The sequence below is a fragment of the Neofelis nebulosa genome, chromosome 2 (genome assembly GCF_028018385.1).
Source record: "Neofelis nebulosa isolate mNeoNeb1 chromosome 2, mNeoNeb1.pri, whole genome shotgun sequence".
NCBI classification, from domain to species: Eukaryota; Metazoa; Chordata; class Mammalia; order Carnivora; family Felidae; genus Neofelis; species Neofelis nebulosa.
This window is the reverse complement of record NC_080783.1, coordinates 61,840,752-61,867,839: the sequence shown is the minus strand read 5'-3', so window position 1 is coordinate 61,867,839 and position 27,088 is coordinate 61,840,752. Positions and strand designations below refer to the sequence as shown.

General features: G+C 39.5%; 2 protein-coding genes across 13 annotated transcripts in view; one reads left to right on the top strand and one right to left on the bottom strand.

The window, feature by feature from the left end:
• Positions 1–25,590, bottom strand: part of METTL8 (methyltransferase 8, tRNA N3-cytidine) — a 98,263-nt gene extending 72,673 nt beyond the window's left edge. For 2 of the 8 annotated variants that reach the window (XR_009257280.1, XM_058714227.1), the window contains exons 1-2: positions 25,247–25,270; positions 5,973–6,031 (exon numbers count right to left, since the gene is read on the bottom strand). Coding sequence is in view for 3 of the 8 variants with exons in the window: in XM_058714227.1 (XP_058570210.1) it covers positions 5,973–6,020 (48 nt within the window). In the remaining 5 variants the exon portion in view is untranslated. Of the gene's footprint in view, positions 1–2,257; positions 2,841–5,972; positions 6,032–13,513; positions 13,743–25,246 lie in introns of those variants that run through there. The other 6 variants (XM_058714262.1, XM_058714254.1, XM_058714266.1 and 3 more) reach the window with 6 other exon arrangements.
• Positions 25,591–25,598: 8 nt separating this feature from the next.
• DCAF17 (DDB1 and CUL4 associated factor 17) overlaps positions 25,599–27,088 on the top strand; it is a 45,686-nt gene continuing 44,196 nt past the window's right edge. For 4 of the 5 annotated variants that reach the window (XR_009257268.1, XM_058714188.1, XM_058714204.1 and 1 more), the window contains exons 1-2: positions 25,599–26,076; positions 26,482–26,585. Coding sequence is in view for 3 of the 5 variants with exons in the window: in XM_058714188.1 (XP_058570171.1) it covers positions 25,951–26,076; positions 26,482–26,585 (230 nt within the window). In the remaining 2 variants the exon portion in view is untranslated. Of the gene's footprint in view, positions 26,077–26,113; positions 26,373–26,481; positions 26,586–27,088 lie in introns of those variants that run through there. The other variant, XM_058714217.1, reaches the window with a different exon arrangement.

Genomic DNA, 27,088 nt, shown 5'->3' with positions numbered 1-27,088 from the left:
GTGAAAACTAAGAAAATCCAAGTAAACTATGTACTTTACTGTAAACAGTAATGTATTGACACTGGTTCATTAATTGCGACTAATATACCATACTAATATAAGATGTTAATAATAGGAGAAACTTGGTATGGAATATATGGTAGCTATGCTATTTTCACAATTTTTCTATAAATCTAAAACTGTTCTAAAATGAAAAGTTTATTTAAAAGAATTAACTTTGTGTGCTTACAGTCTATGATGTGAAGGGCAGACAGGGGGTGGGGGTAGGGGTGGGAGGTGTTTATAAGGCTGGAAATTTAGGCCGGAGCTAGATAGGAATCTTTCTACCAAATTAAGCAGTTTCAATGTTTTTCTAAAGGCATTGACAACAACTGAAGAGTTTTAAACAAGGTGAGCAACATGACCAGATTTGTATTCTATAAAGACTATAATGATGGTTTTATACTACCAAACTACCAAAGTCAGACACTTAACTGACTGAGCCACCCAGGAGCCCCTTTGCATGTATAGCTTTTAAAATCTTCATATATGATCCTGGTGCACATCAATGGTTGAGAACCACTCCTACACAGAACTGATTAAATGAGGGCTCCACACAATAAGAATTTGTCAGAGATCATGGGAGCTAGAGAAGACAGTAGCATGAAAATCAAGGAAGGGGCCAAGTCAAGACATATTTTAGAGTCAGAATCAATAGGTTTTTTTTTTGTGTTTTTTTGTTTGTTTGTTTGTTTTTTTAATGACTAGATGTGAAAGCAGGATGAAGCCAAACATGAAACACAACTTCTGGCTTGGGTAGCTGGGTAGAGGATGAGACTATTCACGACAGAATTCAGAAAAAAGGTTACGACAATGGTGGGACAGTGGTAGAGAAGAGAAGATAGATTGTTTGCACATAACAAATTTTAAGGATCCCACAATATATTTAAATGGGTATTGCAATATGAATTTAGGTAGCTGGTAGGCACTAGAGATGTAGATTTGGGAGACAGATCACTGGTTTCCAGGTGGTGGCTGAAGTCATGATGAACTGACCAAGAGAAAAAATGAGACAGATGGAACTCATAGTAATACAACACTTAGGAGACGGGTACAGGAAGAAGAATCAGCTTCTGTGATCAAATACTAAAGAACACTAAAAGAAACTAAAAATAACAGGTTTTGGAAGCAGAGATCAATGATGACCTTTATCAAAGTGTTTTGATCCTGGCTGTGCCAGCAGAAGGCAGAGTTGAGGGATAAGTAGGTCAATATGAGTAGGGGAGGTAGTGAATAGAGAGGAGTCTGATAGGCGGTGGAAAGGAAAAGAGAGAACTTGGCTAAATCTCGAGGTGTCACCTAGATCAAAGAAGAGTTATTTGTTAAGATGCAGAGAATCTTGAGTATCTTTGTAGAATGAGAGAAAACCTAATATTGAAAAAAAAAATAGAATGAAAATACTGGAAAGAGATGGATGGTTGACAAACAAATTTCAAGAAGTGGGAGGAAGGGTGGGGAATTAAGTACACCAAAAACATGTTAACTATGTAAGATGTCAAGAACAATCTCATCCTCTGATGAGTGAGAACAGGTGAGTTTGTGGTGGAAGGGAAAATTGTTCAGTGAGTCCTTTCCCAATACTCTCTTCTTAATAACTTTAAAAAAAATTGTTTTGTTTTTTTTTTTGAGAGAGAGAGCGAGAGTAAGTTGGGGTGAAGGGCAGAGGGAGAGCAAGAATCTTAAGCAGGGCGCATGTCCAGCATAGAACCCGATGTGGGGCTTGATCTCATGACCATGAGATCATGATCTGAGCAGAAAGAGTCAGATGCTTAACCGACCGAGCCACCAGGCACCCCCCACCCGAATCCCTGATGCTCTCTTTGTGAAGAGGCTGCAAGGTAGGGAACTTGAGAAAAGGAGGAACAGAAAAAAATGGAAAAGAAAACTAACAACATTTGAGTAAAGGAATGTTAACAGCTAATTGGTCCATCTGAAGTTGTGACTCACATTAGTGATCATTTATTGGTGGCCTCCTGAGCACTCACTCCCCACTAATAAATAGCTCATGTATTTGAAATCTTTGAGTTTGTAGAGAAGCCACACGAGACCTGGCTGAAACTAGAGGTGAACTGTTTAATCTATGCTAAGCCAATCAGCCACCTTCCAAACCTATGGGTATAGTGATTGGTTTAGAGGTAAGTATGTGACTAAACTTGTCCAACAGAGTACGCCTTAGGTCTACTGCCAGAGATTTTAGGACAAAGATGGTTTCTCATACCTGTTATGGATGAAAGAGGAAACATGATGCCCTGTAGCTGCTGAAAGCTGTTACTAGTTAGCTCAGGCTGCCTTAACAAAATGCCAAGGACTGGATGGTTTAAAAAGTAGAAATTTATTTTCTCACAGTTCTGGCAGCCAGAAGTTCAGTATCAAGGTGGTATCAGAATTGGTGAGGTTCTGGTGAGGTATCTCTTGCTGGCCTGTAGACAGCTGTGTCCTCCATGCATGTTTGGGGAAAGAGATGTCTCTCTAGTGTCTCTCTTCTTATAAGGACACAGTTGTTTGTTTTTAATTTTTTTTAAATGTTTATTTTTGAGAGAGAGAGAGAGACAGAACACAAGTGGGGGAGGGGAAGAGACAGAGGGAGATACAGAATCTGAAACAGGCTCCATCCATCCAGGCTCTGAGCTGTCAGCATGGAGCCAGACAGGAGGTTCAAACTCAGGAATGGAAAGATCATGACCTGTGGTTGAAACTGGATGCTTAACTGAGCCACCCAAGCACCCCAGGACACAGTTTTATTGGATTAGGGCCCCACCATTATGATCTCACTTAACTATTATTACCTCGATAAAGGCCCTATCTCCAATAGTCACACTGGGGGTTGGGGTTTCAACACATGAATTGGGGCAGAGTTGGGGAGACACAATTCAGTACATAACAAAAGCCATCTTGGTCTGGCCTCAGGATGGTACAACTTTAGGGTGAAACTAACTCTGAAAGAAAAATTGAAAGATAAAAAGAAGTTAGATGCCATTGTTAAGTAGCTGGATTAAGTTTCATCTGAAGCCTGTCCCACCTCTGGCTTTTTCAGTTATTAAGCCAATACACTCCCTCAATTATTTAAGCCAATCTGAGCTTTCTGTTATCTGTAACCAAAAGTAACCTGATAGTGGGGCACTTGGGTGGCTTAGTCAGTTGAGCATCCCACTCTTGATTTTGGCTCAGATCATGATCCCAGGGTCATGGGATTGAGCCCTGTGTTGGGCTCCAGGCTGAGCTTGCAGCCTGCTCAAGACTCTCTCTCTCCCTCTGCCCCTCTCCCCGCTTGAACTCTCTCTTTCTCTCTCTCTCTCTTAAAAAAAAAAAAAAAAAAGTAACCTGATAAAGCAGTTATATGATTTCCTCTACCACCCGACAGTCTGGGAGCAATATATTTGTTTTTATCTAGATTAGGCCTGTCCAGGCTGGTAGTACAGAAAGTAGTAGTGACTTAGGACAGTGGAATTGAGGATGAATAGAACTGATGACCATGAAATAAGCCCAAAATGACCAGAAATAAAAAAATAAAGAAGATAGAGGAGAAGGAGGGATGAGGGTGGGGTGCAGCTGATGGACTTCACGGGGCTTAAGTCTGGGTTAAACAGAAATAAGGGAAAGGGGGGGCACCTGATGAAGCATGCAACTCTTGATCTCAGGGTTATAAATCAGAGCCCCATGTTGGGTGTAGAGATTACTTAAAAATAAAATCTTACAAAAGATTTTATTTTCTTTTAGGAAAGAAAAGAAAAGAAAAGAAAAGAAAAAGAAGGGGAAGAGAGATAGAATGTATGGGTTAATAATGAGGCCTTCTGAGTTTATTAACCCATGTCACCTAGTAACAAAAACAGTAACACTGTAACAATGGGAAGGAAATCCTGCTTTCAATGAGAGAAGCTCTTATATGTGGCTAGAAAGAACCACAAGGTTATAAACACCCATGAAAGAGAAACTTTAGCATGGACAGGAGCTAAAAACATGATGGCCATCCACCACCTCATTTTAACCTTCTGAAGGTCATTACAACAGATCTCCATTCCTTGCTCTTCAGGAAAAATCTCCTACTGGACACACCTATTAAAACAGGGTTTGGGGTGCGTGGCTGGCTCAGTCAGTAGAGCATGTGACTCTTGATCTCGGGGTTGTGCGTTGGTATAGAGATGACTTAAAAGAATTAAAAACAAACAAGCAAACTGGGTTTGTCAAACTGAGGTCCTATGACAATTTTTTAAATCGTGTTTTTATTATGACAATCTAAAAACAAAATCAATAGGAGCAAAGGTATAACTGCTACTTGATTTCAGTGCCTGGGTTTGCATTTATGATCTTGTTGGCAACAAGCAGCACAGATATAATATGGAAATGAAGCGTCTGAGTATATAGCACACCGCAAAAGATTCTGCAGTATCTCAAATTGAGAAAAGTGGTAAGGGAATTGAGAAGATACACAGCATGTGATAGCAAAGATGGGCTGAAGTCAAGTGAACCTACGTGGAGGAGGTCAGTACCTAATTAATAATGAGAGCTGCAATTTAGTTTTGGTAACACATCAGCAGTCACATCATGCTGTTAATTTGAATTTTATTGGCCTTGTGATGGTATTTATACTTATTTTGATTTTATAGTTGAAAAAGAGCTCTATGCACAAGGACTTTTACCTAGATTTGTATAACAATATGTCAATTTAAGTCAACCCAGAGATCTGAGAATTTTTTCCCCTTTAAATGGAGGTTTATACATTTTTCAACATTGAGAAATACTGTATTAGGAGATTCTGTTCCAGAGAATTCTCTTATTCCTTTTTTTTTTTTTTTAAGTTTATTTATTTTGAGAGAGAGAGTGGGACAGGCACAGAGAACGAGGGAGAGATAGAATCCCAAGCAGGCTCTGCAATGTCAGTGCAGTTCCCAACCAGGGGCTCAAACTCACCAACCGCGAAATCATGACCTGAGCTGAAGTCAGACACTTAACCGACTGAGCCACACAGGAGCCCCTCTTATTCCTCTTTAATAGCTGAAATATTGCAAAGTAGGACAGAATCACCTCAAGTCTTCTTGGAAAGCAGTTTCAAGTGGAGAGGCAAAGGGTTTGGACTAAGTTGAGTGCAGGCTCTGCCACCGGCTACCACACAACCTCTGACAGGATACTTTGTTAATTTACTCAAAGGTGGCTAATAAGAGTATTCTAAGATATAGGAAGGTCACAGATGGTGATCTATGTAAAATATATATGTAATGTAGTGCTGGATACATGGTAAGTGCTCAGTAAACTTTGGCTGATATTACTGTCATTATCATTAACTTATAACTTCCAGAAGGCTTCATGAACACCACAGAATCAAGCCTTGCACTATACTTCTTAGTTTAAACAGCCCTAAAGTCGTCCCAACTTCCCAAGAAGGTAAGACTAATTTAACAATGAAGTAGGGAAGCAGAGTAGAAAGTGCTAAACTAAGAATATAATAAGCCTCAAGTTCAAGTCCTGGTCCAACCATCTATTATCATGACTTTTAGAAAAGTCACTTACTGGGCCTGAACCTATTGGCTCATTTGCAAAATGGAGATAATTCCTAAGTTACAAAGTTCTTGCACAGAACGTTACAAAATACATCATACCTCACAAATATAAAGTCAAATTATTATTCAGTGAATTCCAGAAACATTTCTATATTGTTGGGATGAACATTGGGTGTTACATGTAAGTGATGAATCAATCACTAAATTCTACTCCTGAAATCATTATTACACTGTATGTTAACTAACTTGCATTTAAATAAAATTAAACAAAAATAAATGGCACCCCTTAAAGTTTGAAAAGGAAAAATCTATCAGATGAAAAATTAGTAAATTATTAGGAACACCATTCCCACCTCCTACTGTTGAGCAATCAGGTACTGAAATGGTAAATTAGGACAACCAGCCAAACTGAAATTAACAGTCGAGCCTTTTGCTTACTGCAACGGTGTAAGCAAGAGGCAACGAGAGGCACCAGCTCTCCAGCATTCCATTTTTCCCTGCGGAATGGCACTCGGTAAGGATCACGTAGATGCAGCACAGATGGGGGAAATTGTCTCCTGCCTTTTTATGGATCCATGGGCAAAGGGGAGTGGGGCTGGGGGAAGAAGAGCTAAGAGGGGAATAGTACTGAGCCACCAAAGTGGAGAAAGTATCTCAGCAGCAGTCCTCATTATTGAGCATGACTGCCCAGGGGAGCCTTGACTGCAATCACTCCAGAAAACTGCAATGCACTGGCTGTACCCCAATTCTTGTGTGGGAATGGTAGCTCTTCCCATGAGGCCTTCCAGGAAAATCTTGTAATTGCCTATGGTCAGGCCTGAAACATCACACATAGGATTCTGACTTGGAGCCAGACTCCTCACCCAAAGAAATAAAGGATACAAACACTCTTTACCGAAACATACAATAAACCTTATTCCAAGAAATTATATAAACTAAAAAAAATCAATAAATTTAGGAATTATTTTTTAAAGCCCATGAATAATAATGCCATAGCAAGTTGCTTAAGAACATTATATATATATATGTATAGATAGATGCATACATACATACATAATGTTATATATGTATATATAAAATATTTTTAAAGACTTATTTTTAAGTAATCTCTACACCTAACATGGGGTTGAACTCACAACCCCAAGATCAAAGTCACATGCTCTACTGAATGAGCCAGCCAGGAGTCCCAAGAAAGAATTATATATTTAACCTCGATCACATCATGTAGAGAAACCTTTGTGATCTTCAATCTATAAAAGGTCTTATTTCTAATATTATCTGTAAGTCAGCTGTTAAAAGCTCAGAACTACATTTTCTTTTTTTTTTTTTTTAAGTTTATTTTGAGAGCGAGAGAGAGACAGCACATGTACATGTGGGCACAGGGGACAGGGTGGGGGGAGGAGAGAGAGAGAGAGAAAGAGAGACAGACAGACAGACAGAATCCCAAGCAGGCTCCATGCTATCAGCACAAGCCTGACCTGGAGCTCGATCCTACCAATCGTGAGATCCTGACCTAAGCCCCTGACCTGAGCAACCCATGCGCCCTAGAACCCTATGTTCTATAGAAACATTTTAAATGGTGATTAAGATACAAGACTAGCCCACACATGCTTTTTAAATCCATAATGTGGATGAAAAGAAATTTGTTTATTTTAAATGATCTTAGAAAACTGGCAAATTTCATTTTCCCAACAGCTGAAACACTACCAATCCATAATGCCTGGGGCAACATGAATCTTATTTAATACAAAAACAATATGATTCTTTTAAAACAACAACAAAACACATAAAACTTGTCAGCCATTTTTTTGCCACCTGATAACATAAGGTGTGTCTAAAAGTGATGTTGTTTAACTAAAAACTAGATGTGGACATCAAAATAAGTGTTGACCCTTCGAGTAAGTCACTTTGAGAGATTACCATTTATTCCAATAATAAACATCTTTGAAATTTTATTTTCAGATAATGTCCTCATAGCAGGCCTATTAATTCTTTTTCATATCCTCAGTGGTGGCAAACTTTTTGCTTGAGGATAATACCCTTAATTTTTTTTTACAGTAAGTTGTTGTTCTTGTTGCTATAACATAACCAGCTTAGAAAGATCATATTCATTGAGATCTAGCTTCTGGTATGTTCTGTTTCCTTAAACAGCCTTAAACAGTCATACCTCATAAATCAAGTTCACACAGTATATACTGTACTGACACAAATGATAGTATCCTGTGCGCTTATTCTTTTTTAAGAAGCCAAAACTATCTGGAAATATAAGCTGAATGTTTTTTTTAACATCAATAGCAAAATAGAAAATATACAGGGGATAAGGTTCCTCTTATGATTATAACAAACATAATATGAAATACGCAGGAATAAACTTAGCCAGAAATGTATAGAACTGATATGAAGAAAGCTATACAACTCTACAGAGGGGCATGGAAGATAATTTTAATAAACAGGAAGACGGTACATGGGTTTCTGAAGCTGAAGATTAATATTGTAAAAATGTAAATTCTCACCAAAATCATCCATAAAATTAAAGAAATTCATTCAAAATTCCAAAAATGTTTTTGAGAAGCTTAAACAAATAATTTAAAAGTTTATCTGGAAGAAGACACATGCAGAAAGTGCCAGGAAAATACTGGAAGGGAAATAGTGATGCTAGTTGCGGTGGCATCGGGGAAAAGGGGGTAGGGAAGTACTCATTTTTCCAGACATTAGAGTACACTATACATCAAGTATGTGTATACTTAGCCATGTCTCTAGTGCTAGGATACATAGTCAAAGCACTGAAAAAGAATAGATAATCCAGAAACTAGTCAAAATGCATGTAAGAATTCTATTTGTAATAAAGCTAGTATTTCAAATCAGTAGGTTATGGTTGGACTATTCAAAAAAGTGTTTGAAGAACATGGGCTACCAGGGAGCCTGGCTGGCTCAGCTGGTGCAACCTGTGACTCTGGATCTTGGGTGTGGTGGGTCCAAGCCCCAACTTGGGTGTAGAAGGAAGGAAGGAAGGAAGGAAGGAAGGAAGGAAGGAAGGAAGGAAGGAAGGAAGGAAGGAAGGAAAGAAAGAAAGAAAGAAAGAAAGAAAGAAAGAAAGAAAGAAAGAAAGAAAGAAAGGAAGAAGAAAGGAAGAGAGAGAGAGAGAGAGAAAGGAAGGGGTGCCTGGCTGGCTCAGTCGGTGAAGCATGGGACTCTTGATCTCGTGATTGTAGGTTCAAACCCCATGTTGGGTATCGAGATTACTTAAAAAAATAAAATCTTTAGGGGAGGTGCCTGGCTGGCTCAGTCAGTAAAGCATGCAACTCTTGGTCTCGGGATCGTGAATTCAAGCCCCATGTTGAGCGTACAGCCTACTAAAAAATAAATAAATAAAATATAAATAAATCAATAAAATCTTTAAAAAAAGAAAAAGAAAATGGCCTACGTATTTGGAAATAATAAATTTATATGCCAATGCTATATCTAACACCAAAATAAATTCCAGGTAATGTAAAAAATACTCCTTAATAGGCCTAAAAAATATATATGCTTACTAAAAAGTAGGGTAGAAAAGACTCTTTTGAACATGACGCCAAAGCTAAAAAGTTAAAAATGAAAGAAAAAGACTAATACATTGTTTATAAAAACTTATGGGAAGATATGCTACAAAAGACTCCAGTGGAGATACTGCAAAACACTACAATGTACTATTGATCTATAAGGAACACTTAGAAAATACTTAGAAATGACCTCAGTAGAAAATGTGCTAATGCCATCAACAAACATTCACCAAAAAAATGCAAATGGCCACCAAACACTTAAAAATATTCATCACACTAACGAAAAATGTCTTTGGGGGGTGCTTTCAACGGCAAGTAACAGAAGATCTTGGCTTAAATAATGAGAGAAAAATATCTCTCATGACTGGAAGTCCAGAGGTTGGGCCAGTTCTAGGTGTGGTTTCATCTTTAGTTCAAGGATGTCATCAAGGACCCACGTTCTTGCCATTTCTCCATCCTGCTCTTTGAGCATCACCTTCACCCTAAGGCTCTTTCCCTTTGCCAGTTATGACATGGCTGCTGCAGCAGGCATCACACTGACACAGCAACATCCAGAGGAAGAAAAGGACTATTTCTTTCTTACGTCTTTTTTTAGGGATGGAGAAATTATCTCACAAGCTCCTCAACAGGCTTGCTCTCGGATTTCTCTGGCCAGAATTGAGAGTCACAAACTATCTCTAAATCGGTCTCTGAAGAGAATGGGTTCCTATGATTACCTTGGACTAGAGGTTCTCAGAGTGTGGTCCAGGGATTCCTAGGGGCCCAAAACACTTTAAGGGGGTCCACAAAAGGTCAAAATTCTTTTCCTAATAATATCAACATATTATTTGTCTTTTTTTTACAGTTGTGACAGGTGCACTGATGATGCACAGGCAATGGTGGATAAAACTGCTGGCACCTTAGTCTGAATCAAGGCAGTGGCACCAAACTGTACTGCAGGTGACTATTTTCTTCACCAACCATGCATCGACAGGAGAAAAAAAAAGAAGTCTTTCACTTCGGCGTATCCTTGATGAAGCGAAACAATTGTTTTCATGGAACACCATTTGTACTTTGGCATTTTCTCAAAAACAAAGTAAGCCTGGCAGGAAAACAACTGACACCATTTGTCGCCATTAATAAAATTTAAGCTTTTAAGCAAAAAGTTAGAATTCTAGAAAACTTGTGTCCACCATGCTTAGCTTAACAGCTTTCTGACACTTCAACACTATTCTGAGGAGAATAAGGTATTTTTGACATGGTATAATAAAATGTGTCAACGTTTGGAAGACATGCACAACTCAGTGAACCAATATTTTCCAGACGACACATACGGTATCACAAAATCATACGTGGGTAAAAGATCCATTCAAAGTGCAAGACGATCAATGGATTTTAATGTAACAGAGTAAGAGAAGTACACTGATATGGTTTCAAGTATTATATTGCAATTCACCTTTAAGAAACTACCACTGGGGCGCCTGGGTGGCTCAGTTGGTTAAGCGGCCGACTTCGGCTCAGGTCACGATCTTGCGGTCCGTGAGTTCGAGCCCCGCGTCGGGCTCTGTGTTAACAGCTCAGAGCCTGGAGCCCGTTTCAGATTCTGTGTCTCCCTCTTTCTCTGACCCTCCCCCGTTCATGCTCTGTCTCTCTCTGTCTCAAAAATAAATAAACGTTAAAAAAAATTTTTTTTAAAGAAAAAAAAAAAGAAACTACCACTTATTGGAATTTGGTATAATATTAAAGAAGAGTATTCACATTCATCCTAAGAGACTATTAAAGTACTCCTCCTCTTTCTAACTACTCACATTTCTCTGTGAGATCAGCTTTTCTTCACATATCTAAAAGAGAACAACAAATCACCACAGACTCAATACAGAAGCAAACATAAGAATCCAGTGTAACAGGTGAGAGGATTAAGAGGTACAAACTTTCAGTCTTAAAATAAGTTGCAGAGACAAAAAGTACAGTGTAAGAAATATAGCCAATACTATCATAATAACATCACATGGTGACAGACAGTGACTTATCACAGTGAGCACTGAGTAATGTACATATTGTTAAATCAATATGTTGTACATCTGAAACTAATATAACACTATGTGTTAAGTATACTTAAAAAAAAAAGAATCTGGTCATCTTCTCTTAGAGGCCAGATATTAAGGAGATTTGCAAAAATGTAAAGCTATGCCATTCTTCTCATTAATTTGTTTCTTTTGGAAAATATTTTTAATAAAAATGGTATTCATGCTAATATGTAGTGGGTTTATTACTGTTATTTTAAATGACTTAATAAATATTTGCATTTTTCTTCGGTTTAATTTCTAACATAGTAAACATTGACAGCTATGATCCATATAAATAAAAGCTCTTGGGGGTATAATTTTTCAGTGTCAAGGAGTCCTGAGACCAAACAGTTGGAGAACTGCTGCCTTTTGGCTTAATTTTCTGGGGTGACCAGGAGAATGGCAGGACCACTACTTTTTTTTAAAAAAGAACATGATGGGGGCACCTGGGTGGCTCAGTCAGTTAAGCGTCTGACTTCGGCTCAGGTCATGATCTCACAGTTCATGAGTTCGAGCCCCGCATTGGGCTCTGTGCTGACCGCTTAGAGCCCGGATGGAGCCTGCTTCTGATTCTGTGTCTCCCTCTGTCTCTGTTCCTCCCCTGCTCATGCTCTGTCTCTCTCTCTCCTTCAAAAATAAATAAAAACATTAAAAAAATTTTAAAAAGAGCATGATGGCTTAATTAAGTATTTGACTTATTGTTTTGGCAAAGTGAAATGTTGTGATCAGTGGTATAGAAAAACAAGCATACTCACACACTGTCAGGGGAGACTGCATTGAGAAACCTTTTCTGAGGAAACTCTGTCAATACAAATGAAAATTCTTTTTTGTCTAAATTTTTTAATGTTTATTTATTTTTGAGAGAGGAAGAGAGAAAGAGGGAAAGAAGAAGCAAGCAGAAGCGGGGAAGGGCATAAAGAAAGGGAGACACAGAACCTGAAGCAGACTCTGCACTGTCAGCATGGAGCCCGATGTGGGGCCTGAACCCACGAATCACAAGACCATGACCTGAGCCGAAGTCAAACATTTAACCGACTGAGCCACCCAGGCGCCCCCATATGAAAATTCTTGAAGAATAAATTTGATGGAAAATTCAATTTCTAGAATTATATCCTAAGAATGTAACCAGAAGAATATATTAAGCATTTGTCACAGCACTGTTGTACATTATCCTGAAAAACTGTACACCATCTAAATAGTCATCTTCAGAAAACTGACTGAATTACTGTATATCCATGTAAGGGAAAATCATGTAGCTACTTAAAAATGTTACTTAGGGACTCCTGGGTGGCTCAGTGGGTTGAGCATCTGGCTCTTGATTTCAGCTCACGTCATGATCTCATGGCTTATGAGATAGAGCCCTGCATCGGGCTCTGTGCTGACTGTGTGGAGCCTGCAAAAATATTGCTTATAAACCTAAATTTACTGATATGGAAAGAAGTTCATGATTTTTTTAGGTGGGGGAAAAAATAGGGTACAAAATCGTACCTTTAGTAAGATCTCATTTTTAAAAATTAATATATATAATAACAAATATACATATGTATAGGAAAAGTCTGGAAGAATTTAGTTTTCTCTGATTGAAACGCTCAAGGAGTTCCTTCTATTTTCTTCTTCACACATCTCAAATGTTCTTTTTCTTTTTAAGTAAACTCAAATAACCTTTATATTCAGGAAACTTATGAAAATATTTTTACAATCGTTATGTATATAAACTCTACACAATATCCACAGGTAGAGGATCCGTGCTTGGGAAGGAAGGAAAAAAAGATGGTATGGGTAGTAGTAATAGTAACACTTGAAAAGTCTCAAAGTCTTTTTTCTAACAGTCACCCATTTACATGAAGGAAAAGATGCCATGGAACCTGTGAGAGCCTTGGTAAGGGGACCCAGACAGGGTGCTGTAGACAGTTGGATCCAGGACCCATTTACCCTAGGGCCATAGAAGTTCAGAGAAAGATCAGTTTGGGTTTTGTTTTGTTTTGTTTTGTTTTAATTTTTAACGTTTATTTATTTTTGAGACAGAGACAGAGCATGAACGGGGGAGGGGCAGAGAGAGAGGGAGACACAGAATTGGAAGCAGGCTCCAGGCTCTGAGCTGTCAGCCCAGAGCCCGACGCGGGGCTCGAACTCACGGACCGCGAGATCATGACCTGAGCTAAAGTCGGACGCTTAACTGACTGAGCCACCCAGGCGCCCCGAAAGATCACTTTTAAAAGACTTCAATTTGTTAGACCACATAAGGCCAACAACTGCAGATGCTCAGACGGTAAGGGCAAAGAATCCAGAAAGAGAAAGAAATTATTGGAAAAGGCAAAGAGTAGCAGGAGGAGGTGGAAAACAAATAACCCATGCTAGAAGACCAAACTCCAATTATTAGAAACTTCCTACTCACCAACTACGGCAGGTACTTGCCACATTGCTAAGTGACATTAAGACTGCTCTCTCTTTCCATTTGGTAACTGTGTTTTTGGTGTGCCAGAACATTTTCATTTATAGAACTTCTTAATCATCAGACAGCAAACACAGATGGCACCAATCAGGTCTGCCCAGCCTAGCCTTTGAAGCCAGCTCCTGGGAAAGCTTGTGCACCCTCTGCTGGCCAGCTCCACTCCAGGACAAGAGGGTCTGTGTCCTACAGAGACAATTTCACAAATCACAGGGATACACTTTTGTGTTCTCTATATAGCTAATTTCAGCGAAGAGCTTGGAAACCATTTCCTCAAACTGCCACCTGAAGGAAACGATTACAGATGAAAACAATGTCTTCCTTTGTTACACCAAAGAGAAACATCATAAAAACTAAAGTACTGTGAGAAAACATACCATAAAAAGCATGTTAAATTTGGGGCGCCTGGGTGGCGCAGTCGGTTAAGCGTCCGACTTCAGCCAGGTCACGATCTCGCGGTCCGTGAGTTCGAGCCCCGCGTCAGGCTCTGGGCTGATGGCTCGGAGCCTGGAGCCTGTTTCCGATTCTGTGTCTCCCTCTCTCTCTGCCCCTCCCCCGTTCATGCTCTGTCTCTCTCTGTCCCAAAAATAAATAAAAAATGTTGAAAAAAAAATTAAAAAAAAAAAAAAGCATGTTAAATTCAAATGATTTCATCTTATTATATAATTAAATAAGTAAAGGCATGCAACACCTAATCTGACTATAAGGCTTCATTAGAGTTTTACTCTGGTCGAAAACCTGAGAATTACTATAACAATAATATCTGCATAGGTTTTATAATTTACAAAAAGCTCTCACATTCACTTTTACAACTCATCCTTACAATAATACAATAAGTAAGGGAAAGAGGCAGGACAAGCATCTTTATCACCATTTCACAGATGTGGGAGACGAGGCTCAAAGAGGTTACATGTGTTGCCTCATTCACACAGCTATCAGACTCCATACCCCAAGCAGGCTTCCTGACTCCAAATGCTATGGTCTATTCAGTACACTATTACACCTAAGCTGCTGATCTATAAGGAGTTTTCGATAGAGCTGGTATGTATTTCAGGCAGAGGAGTAAAAAGCCTAAAACCAATGTTTTTATAATACATTCCATTTTGTTTCAAAAGTCACCAAAACTTCAGATGCTGAACTCTAAATCTGGGGATTTGTACTGTAGGCAGTGCTTTGTGCTAAAATAACATGAGTTTTTTGTTTTTGTTTTTTTTTTGAGAGAGAGAAAGAAAGAGAGAGAGAGAGAAAGAATGAGTGGAGGAGGGGCAGAGAGAGAGGAAGAGAGAGAATCCCAAGCAGGCTCCTTGATATCAGCAGAGCCTGATGTGGGGCTTGATCTCACGAATCATGAGATCATGACCTGAGCTGAAATCAAAAGCCATATGCTAAACCAACTGAGCCACCCATGCGTAACCAAATACCAGTTTAACAAGGGGAGTGGACATTTTAATAAGAAATCTACTGAAAACCAAATAACATTAACTTCGGAATTTCTATATGTGGCATGTCTATGCCCATAAAGGGTATATCCTACCAGGCTTTGTACCTTCTGCATTCACTTGGTCAATTCTATTTATTTGGCTTGAAACGGGGTGGGAATCCTCAAGTTCTGGTCCTTTCTCTTGAATATTTACAATCTTAATAATTTCTCCCTTATGAAAAAAGCATTATGGATACTGTTTTGTTGGACACTTCAGCATGCTGAAGAAGATTCAGTGTAATTCAGCTATAAACACATAGATCCCCAAAACGAAAAATCCAAACAAAGTAGTAATGATAAACAGAATCAAACATTATATAGCACTTGCTATGTGCCAGGCATTACTTTAAATGCTTTACTATGTTACTCATTTAGTCCTCCCAAACAGATAAATAAGTGAGGCATAGACAAGTTAAAGTAATTCTAGTTAAGTGAGATACCCTGGTTGGTAAAGCTAGTACGTTTTGAGGCTGAGATCTACACGCAGGCAGTCTGGTAACTGAGTTCATCTTAAGTTTACTTTTAAAATGCAATAGGGGTACCTAGGTGGCTCAGTTGGTTAAGCATCCAACTCTTGATTTTGGCTCGGGCCATGCTCTCATGGTCTGTGAGATTGAGCTCCGTGTCATGCACTGTGCTGGCAGTGAGGAGCCTGCTTGGGATTCTCTGCCTCTCTCTCTCTCTCTCTCTCTCTCTCTCTCTCTCTCTCTCTCTCTGCCCCTCCCCCACTTGTGTGCACATGCCTATTGCATTTCAAAAGTAAACTTTTAATTTTGGAATAGTCTAAGATTTACAGAAAAGTTGCAGATAGTACAGAAAGCTCCCATATTCTAACCTAGTTTCCTATATTACTAAAATCTTACGCTAGCATGGTAACTTGTTACAATTAATAAGCCAATACTAATACATTACTATAAACCTAAGCCCATACTTTATTCAAATTCCCTTTATCTTCATTCGATGTATTTTTCTCTCATAGAATTCCATCTAGGGCATCATGTTATATTTCGTGATCAGGTCTCCTTAGGCTCCACTTTGGCTCTAATAGTTTCTCAGACTTTCTTTGTTTTTGAAGACCTTGACAATTTTGAGGAATACTGATCAGGTATCTTGTAGAATGTCCCTCAATATTCATGAGATGTTTTCCTCATGATTAGACTGGGGGTTTGGGTTTTAGGGGAAAAAAACTACAGAAGTAAAGTGCCATTCTTATCACATCGTATCAAGGGTATTCATGATATGAATATGACTTATCAGGGTTAACGTTAACCTTGATCACCTGGCTGAGGCAGTGATTGACAAGTTTCTCCACTGTAAACTTATTCCCTTCCTCCTTTCCATACTGCATTCTTTAACTTTTTTTTTTTTCAGTATTTATTTTTGAGAGGAAGAGACAGAGCATAAGCTGGAAAGGGGCAGACAGAGGGAGACACAGAATCCAAAGCAGGCTCCAGGCTCTAAGCTGTCAGCACAGAGCCTGAAGCGAGGCTCGAACTCAAGAGCTGTGAGATCATGACCTGAGCTGAAGTCGGTCGCTTAACCGACAAGCCACCCAGTGGTCCCTCCATACTGTATTCTTTAGAAGGAAGTCACTATGTGCAGCCCACACTTAGGGAGTAGCGAGTTATGCTCCACTTCTTTAAGGGCAGAATAGCTACATAAATTATTTGGAATTCTTTTACATGGGAGATTTGTCTCTTCTCCCCCATTTATTTACTCAATCACTTGTTTCTATCAGTATGGATTCAAAGACATTTCTTTTACACTGTGGGTTATAACCCAATACTATGTTATTTATTGCTCCAACTGTTCCTGTTTTGGCTATTAAGAGTTCTTTCTTCTACAGTTTCTTTCTATAGTTGGCTCCTATGTTCTTTTGACATACTCTCATCATTGTGTTTTTGTTTTGGAGCACTTGCCTTATTTTCTGGCACTACAAGATACTGCAGGCTCATGTTGTATATTCGTTAACCCAATCCTAGAATCAGCTACTTCTCCAAAGAGTGTCTGTTTCTTTTATTGGGGAATGGACCAGGTACTGGGTGTGCTCCTTGCTACAAGATTGCTTCTAGGCCCTCTCAATTGACAAAACAAGGAAATATATGTGGGAATACTAAACCTTGTATAAACACGTTTTTATAAATGCTTCTACATGTATCTACCATTATCTATAGCAAGCTAAACTAGAGTTCATACTTTATCAATTAGAGTACAGTGCTTATGAACAGTTCCTACCGCCTTTAGTTTTAGTCTCATTTTCAAGTTACTTGGCTCCTTTCAGTGAGGTTATTAAATACATTTATAATACAATTAGATTCTTTTATCAGTCTGCCCTCCATCCTGAATCCCATTTCCCCTTATTTATTTTTAAAATTTGCATGTGTCAAGGTTTACTCTTTGTGCTGTAGAGCTCTGTGGGTTTTAACAAATGCACAGTGTCATGTATCCACCATTTCAAAACCATGAAATACGTTTCACCACACAAAAAAGATCCTCTGTGCTACCAAATCAACCCTCTTCTCTCCTTAAACTACCTGTTTTGGTTACATTTTCCTAACAGAGAATGTACTAGACATTATTGGTTCTCATCCTTTCCCCTTACAACAACGAGTTGACATTTATAAACTCATGTAATTCTCACTTCAATCCTGAGTATTTCCTCTTAGCAGGTGATTGAATCAAACTCAGAGAGAATACGTGGCTTGGTTAAGATCCCACTAAGTGGTGGTGCTGGAACTACAACTTGTGCCTCTTGACTCCTGGTATGATGCTCTTTCTACTACATAACACGGCTTCCTTGTTGAGACAAGAAGACAGAAGTGATGGTAAGTGATCATATCTTACATTAACAGAAGTCTTTACACTAAAAATACTAAAGTGGAATTGTAGGGGTGCCTGGGTGGTTCAGTTGGTTAAGTGACTGACTTCGGCTCAAGGATCATGAGGTCAAGCCCCACGTCAGGCTCTCTGCTGTTAGTGCAGAGCCCGCTTCAGTTCCTCTATTTCCCTCTCTGTTCCTGCTCCACTCTCATGGTGTGTGCACTGTCTCTCTCAAAAATAAATACATAAACGTTACAAAAAATAAAGTGGAATTGTAGTTCTGGTAATTTGGTGAACTGACACCCCAAAAACCTTTCTGTTATAAAATACTCCCAAAGGCTGAATAAAAACATTAAAAAAGGGGCGCCTTTTTTTTATTTTTTTTTTTTTATTTTTTTTTTTAAATTTTTTTTTTCAACGTTTTTTTATTTATTTTTGGGACAGAGAGAGACAGAGCATGAATGGGGGAGGGGCAGAGAGAGAGGGAGACACAGAATCGGAAACAGGCTCCAGGCTCCGAGCCATCGGCCCAGAGCCTGACGCGGGGCTCGAACTCACGGACCGCGAGATCGTGACCTGGCTGAAGTCGGACGCTTAACCGACTGCGCCACCCAGGCGCCCCTTGGGGGGCGCCTTTTTTAATGGGTGGCTCAGTCGGTTGAGCATCTGACATTATCAGATTAAAGGGAAAAAATTATATGATTATGTCAGCAGATATAAAGTAGTTGATTAAATTCAACACCCATTCATGATTAAAAATCAAATAAACAAAGGGTGCCTGAGTGGCTCATTAGATTAAGTGTCGGACTCTTGATTTCAGTTCAAGTCTTGATCTCATAGTTGTAGGATCAAGCCCTGAGTAGGGCTCTGAGCTGAGTGTGGAGCCTGCTTATGATACTCTCCCTCTCTCTCTCTCTCTCCCCTACTCCCCTTCTGCCCCTTCGCCCAACTCATGCATGCTGTCTATCTCTCAAAATAAATATTTTTTTAAAAAAATCAAATAAGACTTTTAGCAAATATGGAATGGAAGAGAATTTCATTAATCTGATTAAGAGTAGCTATCAAAAACTTACAATGTTATCCTAATGGTGAACTATTAGAAATATTCTGTTTATAAACATGAATAAAACAAGAATGGCCACCTTCACCAGTTTTATTCATTGTATTAGAAGTCCTGGCCAGCACAGTAAGAAAAGAAAGAGTAATAAATGGTAAGAGTTGAGAAGGAAGTAATAAAGCTGTCACAGTTTCCTGAGGACATGATTATCTACATAGAAAAATCCCCCAAATCTTACAAATGACTTTTTTTTTTACAAATGACAATTATTATTGCTAAAGATAAAGTTTGTCAAGGTTGCTAAATAAAAGACCAATATACAAAAAGAAAATTTGCATTTTTATATGCTAGCAAAAATATAGTTAGAAAATCTAATTTAAAAATTTACCATTTATAACACTGACCAAAAATATAATGTACTTAGGAAGTTTAAAATATGCAAATCCCTTATGAAAAAAATTATAAAACTTCATTGAAAGACACTACAGATCTAAATAAATGGAGAGACATATGGTCTTCATAAGTAGGATAATTTGATATGGTAAAGATGTTAGTTCTCTTCAAGTTGATACACAGATTTAATGCTATTCCAATCAAAATTCCAATAAGGTTTTTTTGTGGAACTGAAGCAGATTTAAAAAGGTATTTGAAAATGCAAAAGGCAAAAAAGAAATAAGATACTCCTGAGAAAAAGGAATAAGGTAGAGGATTTGTCCTACCAGCTCTCAGGCCTTACTATAAAAGTGGTCAGGTATTAGCCCAGTAATAGAAATACAACAATGGAACAGAAAACACAGACTAGAAACAGACCTAATTATAAATGTAAACTTGATATACAATGAAGTTAGCACTGCAGATCAACAGTGCTAAATTCAACAGATTAAATTCAACACCCAATTTGTTTGAGGTTTGAGGGAACCTTCAAAAAAATAGTTCTGGGACAACTGATTTTTCATGTAGGAACAAAAATTAGGAATAATAAATGGGTGTTCATTTAAGCTGTCAAGTTTGTGGTACTTTGCTACACAGCAAGAGAAAAGAAATACATTCTTTAACATGTATACCAGGAGACAGGTTAAGGGATGTCTGTAACAGTACTTTTCTAGGAATAAAAAACTTGAAAGAAACAAAAGCCCAGTCAGTAGAAGATGGATAAATTGTAGTAAATTCATACAATTAAATACTATATAGCAGTAAAAATAAATGAAATGAACTATAGGTACTTTGTCAAGTATAATGTTGAAGAAAAAATAAGTGGGGTGCCTCGCTGGCTCAGTTGGTAGGGCACGTGCGGCTCTTGATCTTGGGATTGTGAGTTCGAGCCTCAGGATGGGTGTAGACATTACTTAGAAATAAAAAAATTTTTTAAAGGGAACTTTTTTTTTTGACAGAATGCAGGTGCAGGGCGTGGGGAGTGGCAGAGGGAGGGAAGGAGGGAGGGAAAGAGACAGAGACAGAGAGAGAGAGAGAGAGAGAGAGAGAAGGAATCTTAAGCAGGTTCCATACCCAGTGTGGAGCCTGACGTGGGCTCAATCTCACAACCATAAGACCATGACCTGAGCTGAAATCAAGAGTCGGACGCTTAACAGACTGAGCAACCCAGGCATTTGAGAAATAAAATCTTCAAAAAAAAAAAAAAAAAGAAAAGAAAAAATAGACAAATTGTAGAAGAGTACACATATATTGTATGATTCAATTTATATATGTTCAAAAACACTTATAAGTTAACAATATTTTATTTATATAAAGAGGAAAGAGGGATCTGGGAACCAGGAGAGGCACCTAGGAGATGTCAAAGTTGCAGGTAATGCTCTAAAGTTTTGTTTTGTTTTTGAAGTAGGCTCCACGTCAGGGTATAAATCATGACCGTGAGATGGAGATCTGAGCTGAGGTCAAGAGTCAGACGCTTTACTGATGGAGCCACCCAGGCACCCCTCTTCTGGGTTTGTTTTTTTTAAGTTGATGATAAATACATGTGCATTCATTTTATATTTTTTATACATTATGCTATGTTATCTATACATGTTCTTTAAATAAAATAATTTTAAAATAAGAATAGTTTATAATCATTACTATCAATCTTTAAACCTAATCTTTCTGGATTTTGTATATGCATGAATGTACTTCATGTTTAAACAAAATGTGAAAATATACAGTGAAAAGGAAACATGAGAACCAAACTTGTGGTCAAAAGCCTCAGTAATTTCAAAATAAATTTCCAAAAGTGATTCTCACCTAAAATACACCAGCTACCTGCTAACTGGCCTATTTCACTCTTGTTGTTAAAGGGAACGTTAGCCTATCACTAGTGATTTTTCCATCACACTATCATGGTCCCACATGCTCTGACCCCTGCCCCTTCTGGGACCTGATTTTACTTCCTTCTTCCCACATTCCTAACCACAGAACAGAACCTAACATTCTTTAGCATCAGTGTGTAAAAAGCTGATATGTACATTTAATAAAATCTAGGTATTGTTTCATAGACACCGCATCATACGTAGTTCCCTGTTTTCCATTTGTTCTGGGGAGTTTGGAGAGGGTTATTGTGGTTCTGCTTTATTATGATTTCACTTGAATCTTTTATTTTCTTCACTGTTAATATCCACTACATTAGGAGTCTTATCAACTCTACTTCCAAGCTATATCCTGAATCTGTTCACTTTTTTCCATTTCTCCTGCTACCACGCCAGTCCAAACACTGCCATCGCTTACCTGGACCAAGTGAACAGCCTGTTCACTTGCATTCTTATCTCCTCACAGTACATTTTCCACACTATAGCCATAAAGATCTTATTATATCACAAATTAGATCATGTCACTCTCCTTCAAAGCCTCCTTTGGCTTTGATTAAAATCCAAAATTCCTTATGCCTGATATAACTTGGTTCTGGCTTACCTCTCCAAGTTCATCTCCCTCACATGCACTAGAGAGTCACACTGGCCTGACAGTTTTAGAATAAGCCAAGGTTGTTATTGCTTTGGGAACCTTGCATTCAAGAGTTTTCTGCCTGGACTACTCTAACCTCAATTCTTTGCAGACTCACTCATCCTCATCATTCAGGTCTCAGCTCAGAAGTCCAATCTGCAAGAGGCCTTCCCTGACCACTCTAGCTAAAATAAAGCAGGGCTTCCAACCATACTCTACCAAGCACATCACCCTGTTTTGTCTTCTTCACGGCCCTTATCACTACCTGAAATTTCATTTTTGTAATCTATGTATTTATCGTCTAACTCCCTCCACACGTAGAGGCCTTGTCTATCCCATTCACTGTTATACCCTATGCCAAAATAGTTCCCAGCACAAAGTACATGAACATAATTACATGCTGAATGAATGACCTCTTGTGGTTTTGTCTCTGAACAATTTATCTCTGAACAAATGTTCAAGTTTAATAACCTGAGTGCTTTACCATGCTTCTTTAAACAAAGAACATGAACAAAAAGCATTTTATTAACTTCTGAATTCATATCTCTTTGTCTTTAAATATCATGATAGGGGTGCCTGGCTGGCTCAGTTGGTAGAGTATGTGACTCTTGATCTTAGGATCATGAGTTTGACCCCACATTGAGTGTAGAGATTACTAACAAAATAAATTTAACAAAATATATATTAAAAAACATCGTGGTAAAGATAGCTAAGTATTCTGTTAAAACACATGACACAGATTGAAAAAGAAAAACAAGAAACAAAAAAACAATGTTTGTTCTAGGTCTTAAATTGAGAAGTCATTTTCAAATCCTAAACTAGGGATATCTGTGCATGCCATTTTACCCTCAACAAATGGAAAAAATATCTACTTATAGGTAGAACTGTTGGGGATTCAAGTTTTTAAAAAGTTATTTCTTCTTATGAACACTGTGGTTTTCTACTGATTTAAAGAAAAAAGGGAGACTAAATCTGCATGTATGTTGAAAGTACTTAGTTGCCAATAATAGATTCTATACAATGTCCTTAGAACAGTCAATTTATTCAACATACATATGCATCCTTTGTATACTGCCTAAAATGTGGTTAATGCATATGTATGTCGAATGAACGAATGGACTACTCTAAAAACAGTATGTTGGGGGGGCACTCAGTACAGCATGCAACTCTTGATCTTGGGGTCCTGAGTTCAAGCCCACACTGGGTGTAGAGCCTATTAAAAAAAAAGCATAAAAACAATGTGTTGGGAAGACCAACAAACAATAATTCTAATACAGTGCTACAACCAATGTATGCAGAGAAACATGTTAGAAGAACCAAGTCTATACCTGAAGTGAAGGGGTCGGGAAAAGTGTGAGTGGAGGTGTGATACCTGGGATAAGTTACAAGATAAAACAGACAAGAGAAGGAAAGGGAGGGAGTTCCAAAGAAAAGTTGAAAGACCCATTGGCTTGAGTAAGTGAGCAACATGTCAGAGCCACAAGAGCAAATGTTAAGTAACGATGGACAAGGAAATAAGGCTGAAAGTGTGGGCAAGATGCAGATAGAAGTGCCCTGTACACTACATTAAGGGATTCAGATTTTGTCCTGTATGGCACCTATTCAGACCCCTAGGGATTTGTACAACTTGATAAAAATCAACAACAAAAACATTTTTTTAAAAAGGATACTCTGGATTATCTGAATGACCCCCTTATAATTGAATACTGTCATAAGATTTCAGTTTACATGTTTGTGTTTAGCATTGCACTGGCAAACAAATGGTACCATTTGTCACTGGCATAGGTTAATGAGAAAGAAATGGGGACTACTTTGTGTAAATCATGTTGTTTGACAAGTGAAGATCAAATGAAATCATGACACATTGAACAAAGGCAGGCTTTGCCGTGGTTTAAAAAAAGAAAAGAGGTGAAGGCACTGAGTAATCTCAACACAAGTACAATATGGACAGGGCTTTTGTAAAGAAGTTATGCTATGGAGGACAGTGAATATTTGCTTTTGGAGCATATCAGGTCCAACAAAAACTGTCTCATTGGTAACAATGAATAAGTATTCATTTGAATTTATTTGTTTCATAATTGTGCTTCATTTAACTTATAACCGGGAGTTATAGTTGTATAAGATATACAACATAAGGAGTGTATATATAGTTTTATATTTGCATATATTTAACATACTAAAAATATTTTAAGTTAACAATGGAGAATCCTGGGTATCCACTCAGGCTTGAGAAATTCTGCTCTGGGTGATTGGGAGCCACTGAAAGATTTTAATAAGGAAATGACAAATTTGTGCTTTAGAAAAATCACTCTGGCAGCAGGATGGAGAATTCGAATTGAAAGTACTTAAGTAAGGCAGAAAGGAGGGTACTTAATATAATAATGTGATGAAGTGGTGGGGCCCTAAATTACGCAGGGGATATAAAAAGGAGATGGAAAAGAGAATCAAAAGGACTTGGTTGTGGGTGAGAAAGGGAGGGTATCCAGGATGACTGCCCTCTGGGTGACTTGGTGGTGAGATAAAGACAACAGGAAGACAAACAAGTGAGGGTGAAGGGGGATGAGAAAAGAGAGATGATGAATTTAAGTCAGCAATGATTTGAATTTCATTTCATCCAAAGAAAATCCAGTTCTCCTTTCTGGGTCCCAGTCTTCTCAGTGACAGCTGCATTCATGAATTACCAAATTAACTATTATAGTGCGCTCTAAAAATATACAAAGCGCTCCACAGTATGCTGTAAATAAGTCATGAAAAATCAGCAAAAGCTCAAGCCCTGAAGGAAATATTTTAAGTTAACAATAGAGAACCCTGGGTATCCGGGACACAATTTTTACCAAACACTTAAATTGTGACCCAATGCACTCACCCAGTACTGCACTCTTTGCTGTCAGTCAAATGCAATCACTCCCTTGCCCACGTATGAAAGAGAGGTGGCATGTCAAGCCCACGTGGGAGACGCAAAGACACGACCCTTAACGGACTTGCAAAGCAATCCCCGGGGGCACATGTAGTGCATGATTACGGAAAATGTAGTGTAGGGGGAACTTTGACCCTATAGGCAGGGGTAGGCGACCAAGTTACCTTCTACTTAGAGGAATCAACGTGGAGTATCTTACAGTCCATTAAGAATGTAAACATTTCATATTTTATTAGCAAAAGAAGAGAAAAAAGAGGCGAGAGGAAGGAAAAGGCAGCAATTATCGCAAAACCAGCCTTGTGTCCCCTCAGGCCACAAAAGGAGAGAGTAAGTCAATCCTAGTTTGGTGGGAATGCCAGCATCTTCCACCACTAACTCCTACTACAACAGCATTGTGCTTCTAGACCCGAAATGTTTAACCGTCAACCTCATCCACAACGTCCAACGTGCGACTGAAGGGAAAGCCGCGGGCCGTACCTTTAGCACAGGACACTGCTTTGGAAAGAGGGGGGTGGCTTTCAACACAGCGCCCCTCCCGGCGCTCGGCCAGGGCCTCCTAGAGCGAAAGTCGGGAGCTGAGAGACTCGAGGGTAACCGGGCGGCAAGGTTTACACAGCGAAGCGAGACCAGGAGGCGGCAACACAGCGCCCCTAGGGTTCTGCCCCGCTCGGTACGCAGACCCGGAAAAGGGGGGCGAGCCCCACGGCGCAGCCTCCGCACTGCCAGAGGAGGAGGGGCTGGGCGGGGTCTCGGCTGGTTGGGGCGGGGCCGGCACCCGAGCTCTCTTCCTGCCGCCTGATGGGAATTGTAGTTCTGGGAAGGAGCCAGGTTCCCTCAAAGGGCTCTGGGAACTACCTCTCCGGGTGAGGAGGGTACGGCTCCGGCAGGACGCGCGTTGCGGGGGCGTCGCACTGTCCGCAGCCCGGTCCAGACTTGCAGAGTGTTTGAGTGGCAGGCCGGGAGGGGTATCTTTTCCTTTACTCTGCGCTCAGACAGCGCCAACCCCTCCTTCCCTCCCCCCACTGCCGTGTGCTCCCTGCCCGGCTCCCCGCGTCAGCTTTTCCTGGGCCCCTGGATGAGCTGGGGCCTGGAGGTTCGAAGGTAACGGCCGCTGCCTGGCGCGGAAGCGAGGGGCGCGCCCCTCTTCAGCCCAGCAAACCCCGCCCCCGGCCCTTGCCTCCATGGGCCCAACTCAGAAACCCAACGTGTGCCGCCAGCTGAGCCGCCGGGCGCTGGGCTTCTTCTCGCGGGACGCAGGCGTGGTGCAGAGGACGAACCTGGGCATCCTGCGGGTGCTGGTGTGCCAGGTGACCGCCGGCTGCTGGGAATGGGGCCAAGGGCAGAGGGGCGACTGGCGGCTAAGCCTCCTGCTGGGGTGCAGTTTTTACTCGTTAGCGCTTCCTTTTAAGAAGATCACAGGTGATGGACAGGGGTATCCAGGCCCTGAACCTGGGGAATTACTAAATAGCTATTAATAGAACCACCGTATGCTTTTAGTTTTAAGCTTCTTATGTCTTCCTGCAAACAGTCTTCCTAAAATTTGGTCACACCGCGTAAAGCGTTGAGGACAGAGTGAGGGAGAAATGAACATGTTTTAAATAACGTACGTGGAATTACTTTGAAAACTGTAGATTTAATTATCGCACTTAATATTGCTGCAGGGTAGAGACTTATGAGTTATTTCCTAAACCAAAATTCCTTGTGTCTTTCAGGAAAGTACTAAATTTAAGAATGTTTGGACAACTCATTCCAAGTCACCTATAGCCTATGAGAGAGGAAGAATATATTTTGACAATTATCGGTGCTGTGTCAGCAGGTATCTTGGTGAACATTTTTCCTGTAATTCACCTCACTGTTGATCTTGACTCATTTTTATAGAACCACGTGCTTTATCAATGTTTAATGAAATAGGAGAATGGAAAAATGAGCCCAAAAGAAGAGTAAGTGGTAAATGGGTATAATTTTAAAATCTTCTTAAACCCAAAGTTAGAGGTTTCATCTTTGCAAGTACCAATTTAAAATGAATTTACTTTATAGTGCAGGCAAAATGATAGGTTGCTCAGAGTATGGTGTAGTGTTTTATTCTGCTTAGAAGATAGCAGAGTCAAGGAAGTCAGGTATCTACTAATTATATGCTGCTTTAGAGAAAAATTTCTTTAAATTAAAAAAAAATTTTAATGTTTATATTTGAGAGAGATAGAAGGACAGTATGCTAGTGGGGAGGGGCAGAGAGAGAGAGACTGAGACTGAATCTGAAGCAGGCTCCAGGCTCTGAGCTGGCGCGACAGAGCCCCAAGCAGGGCTCGAACTCTCAACACT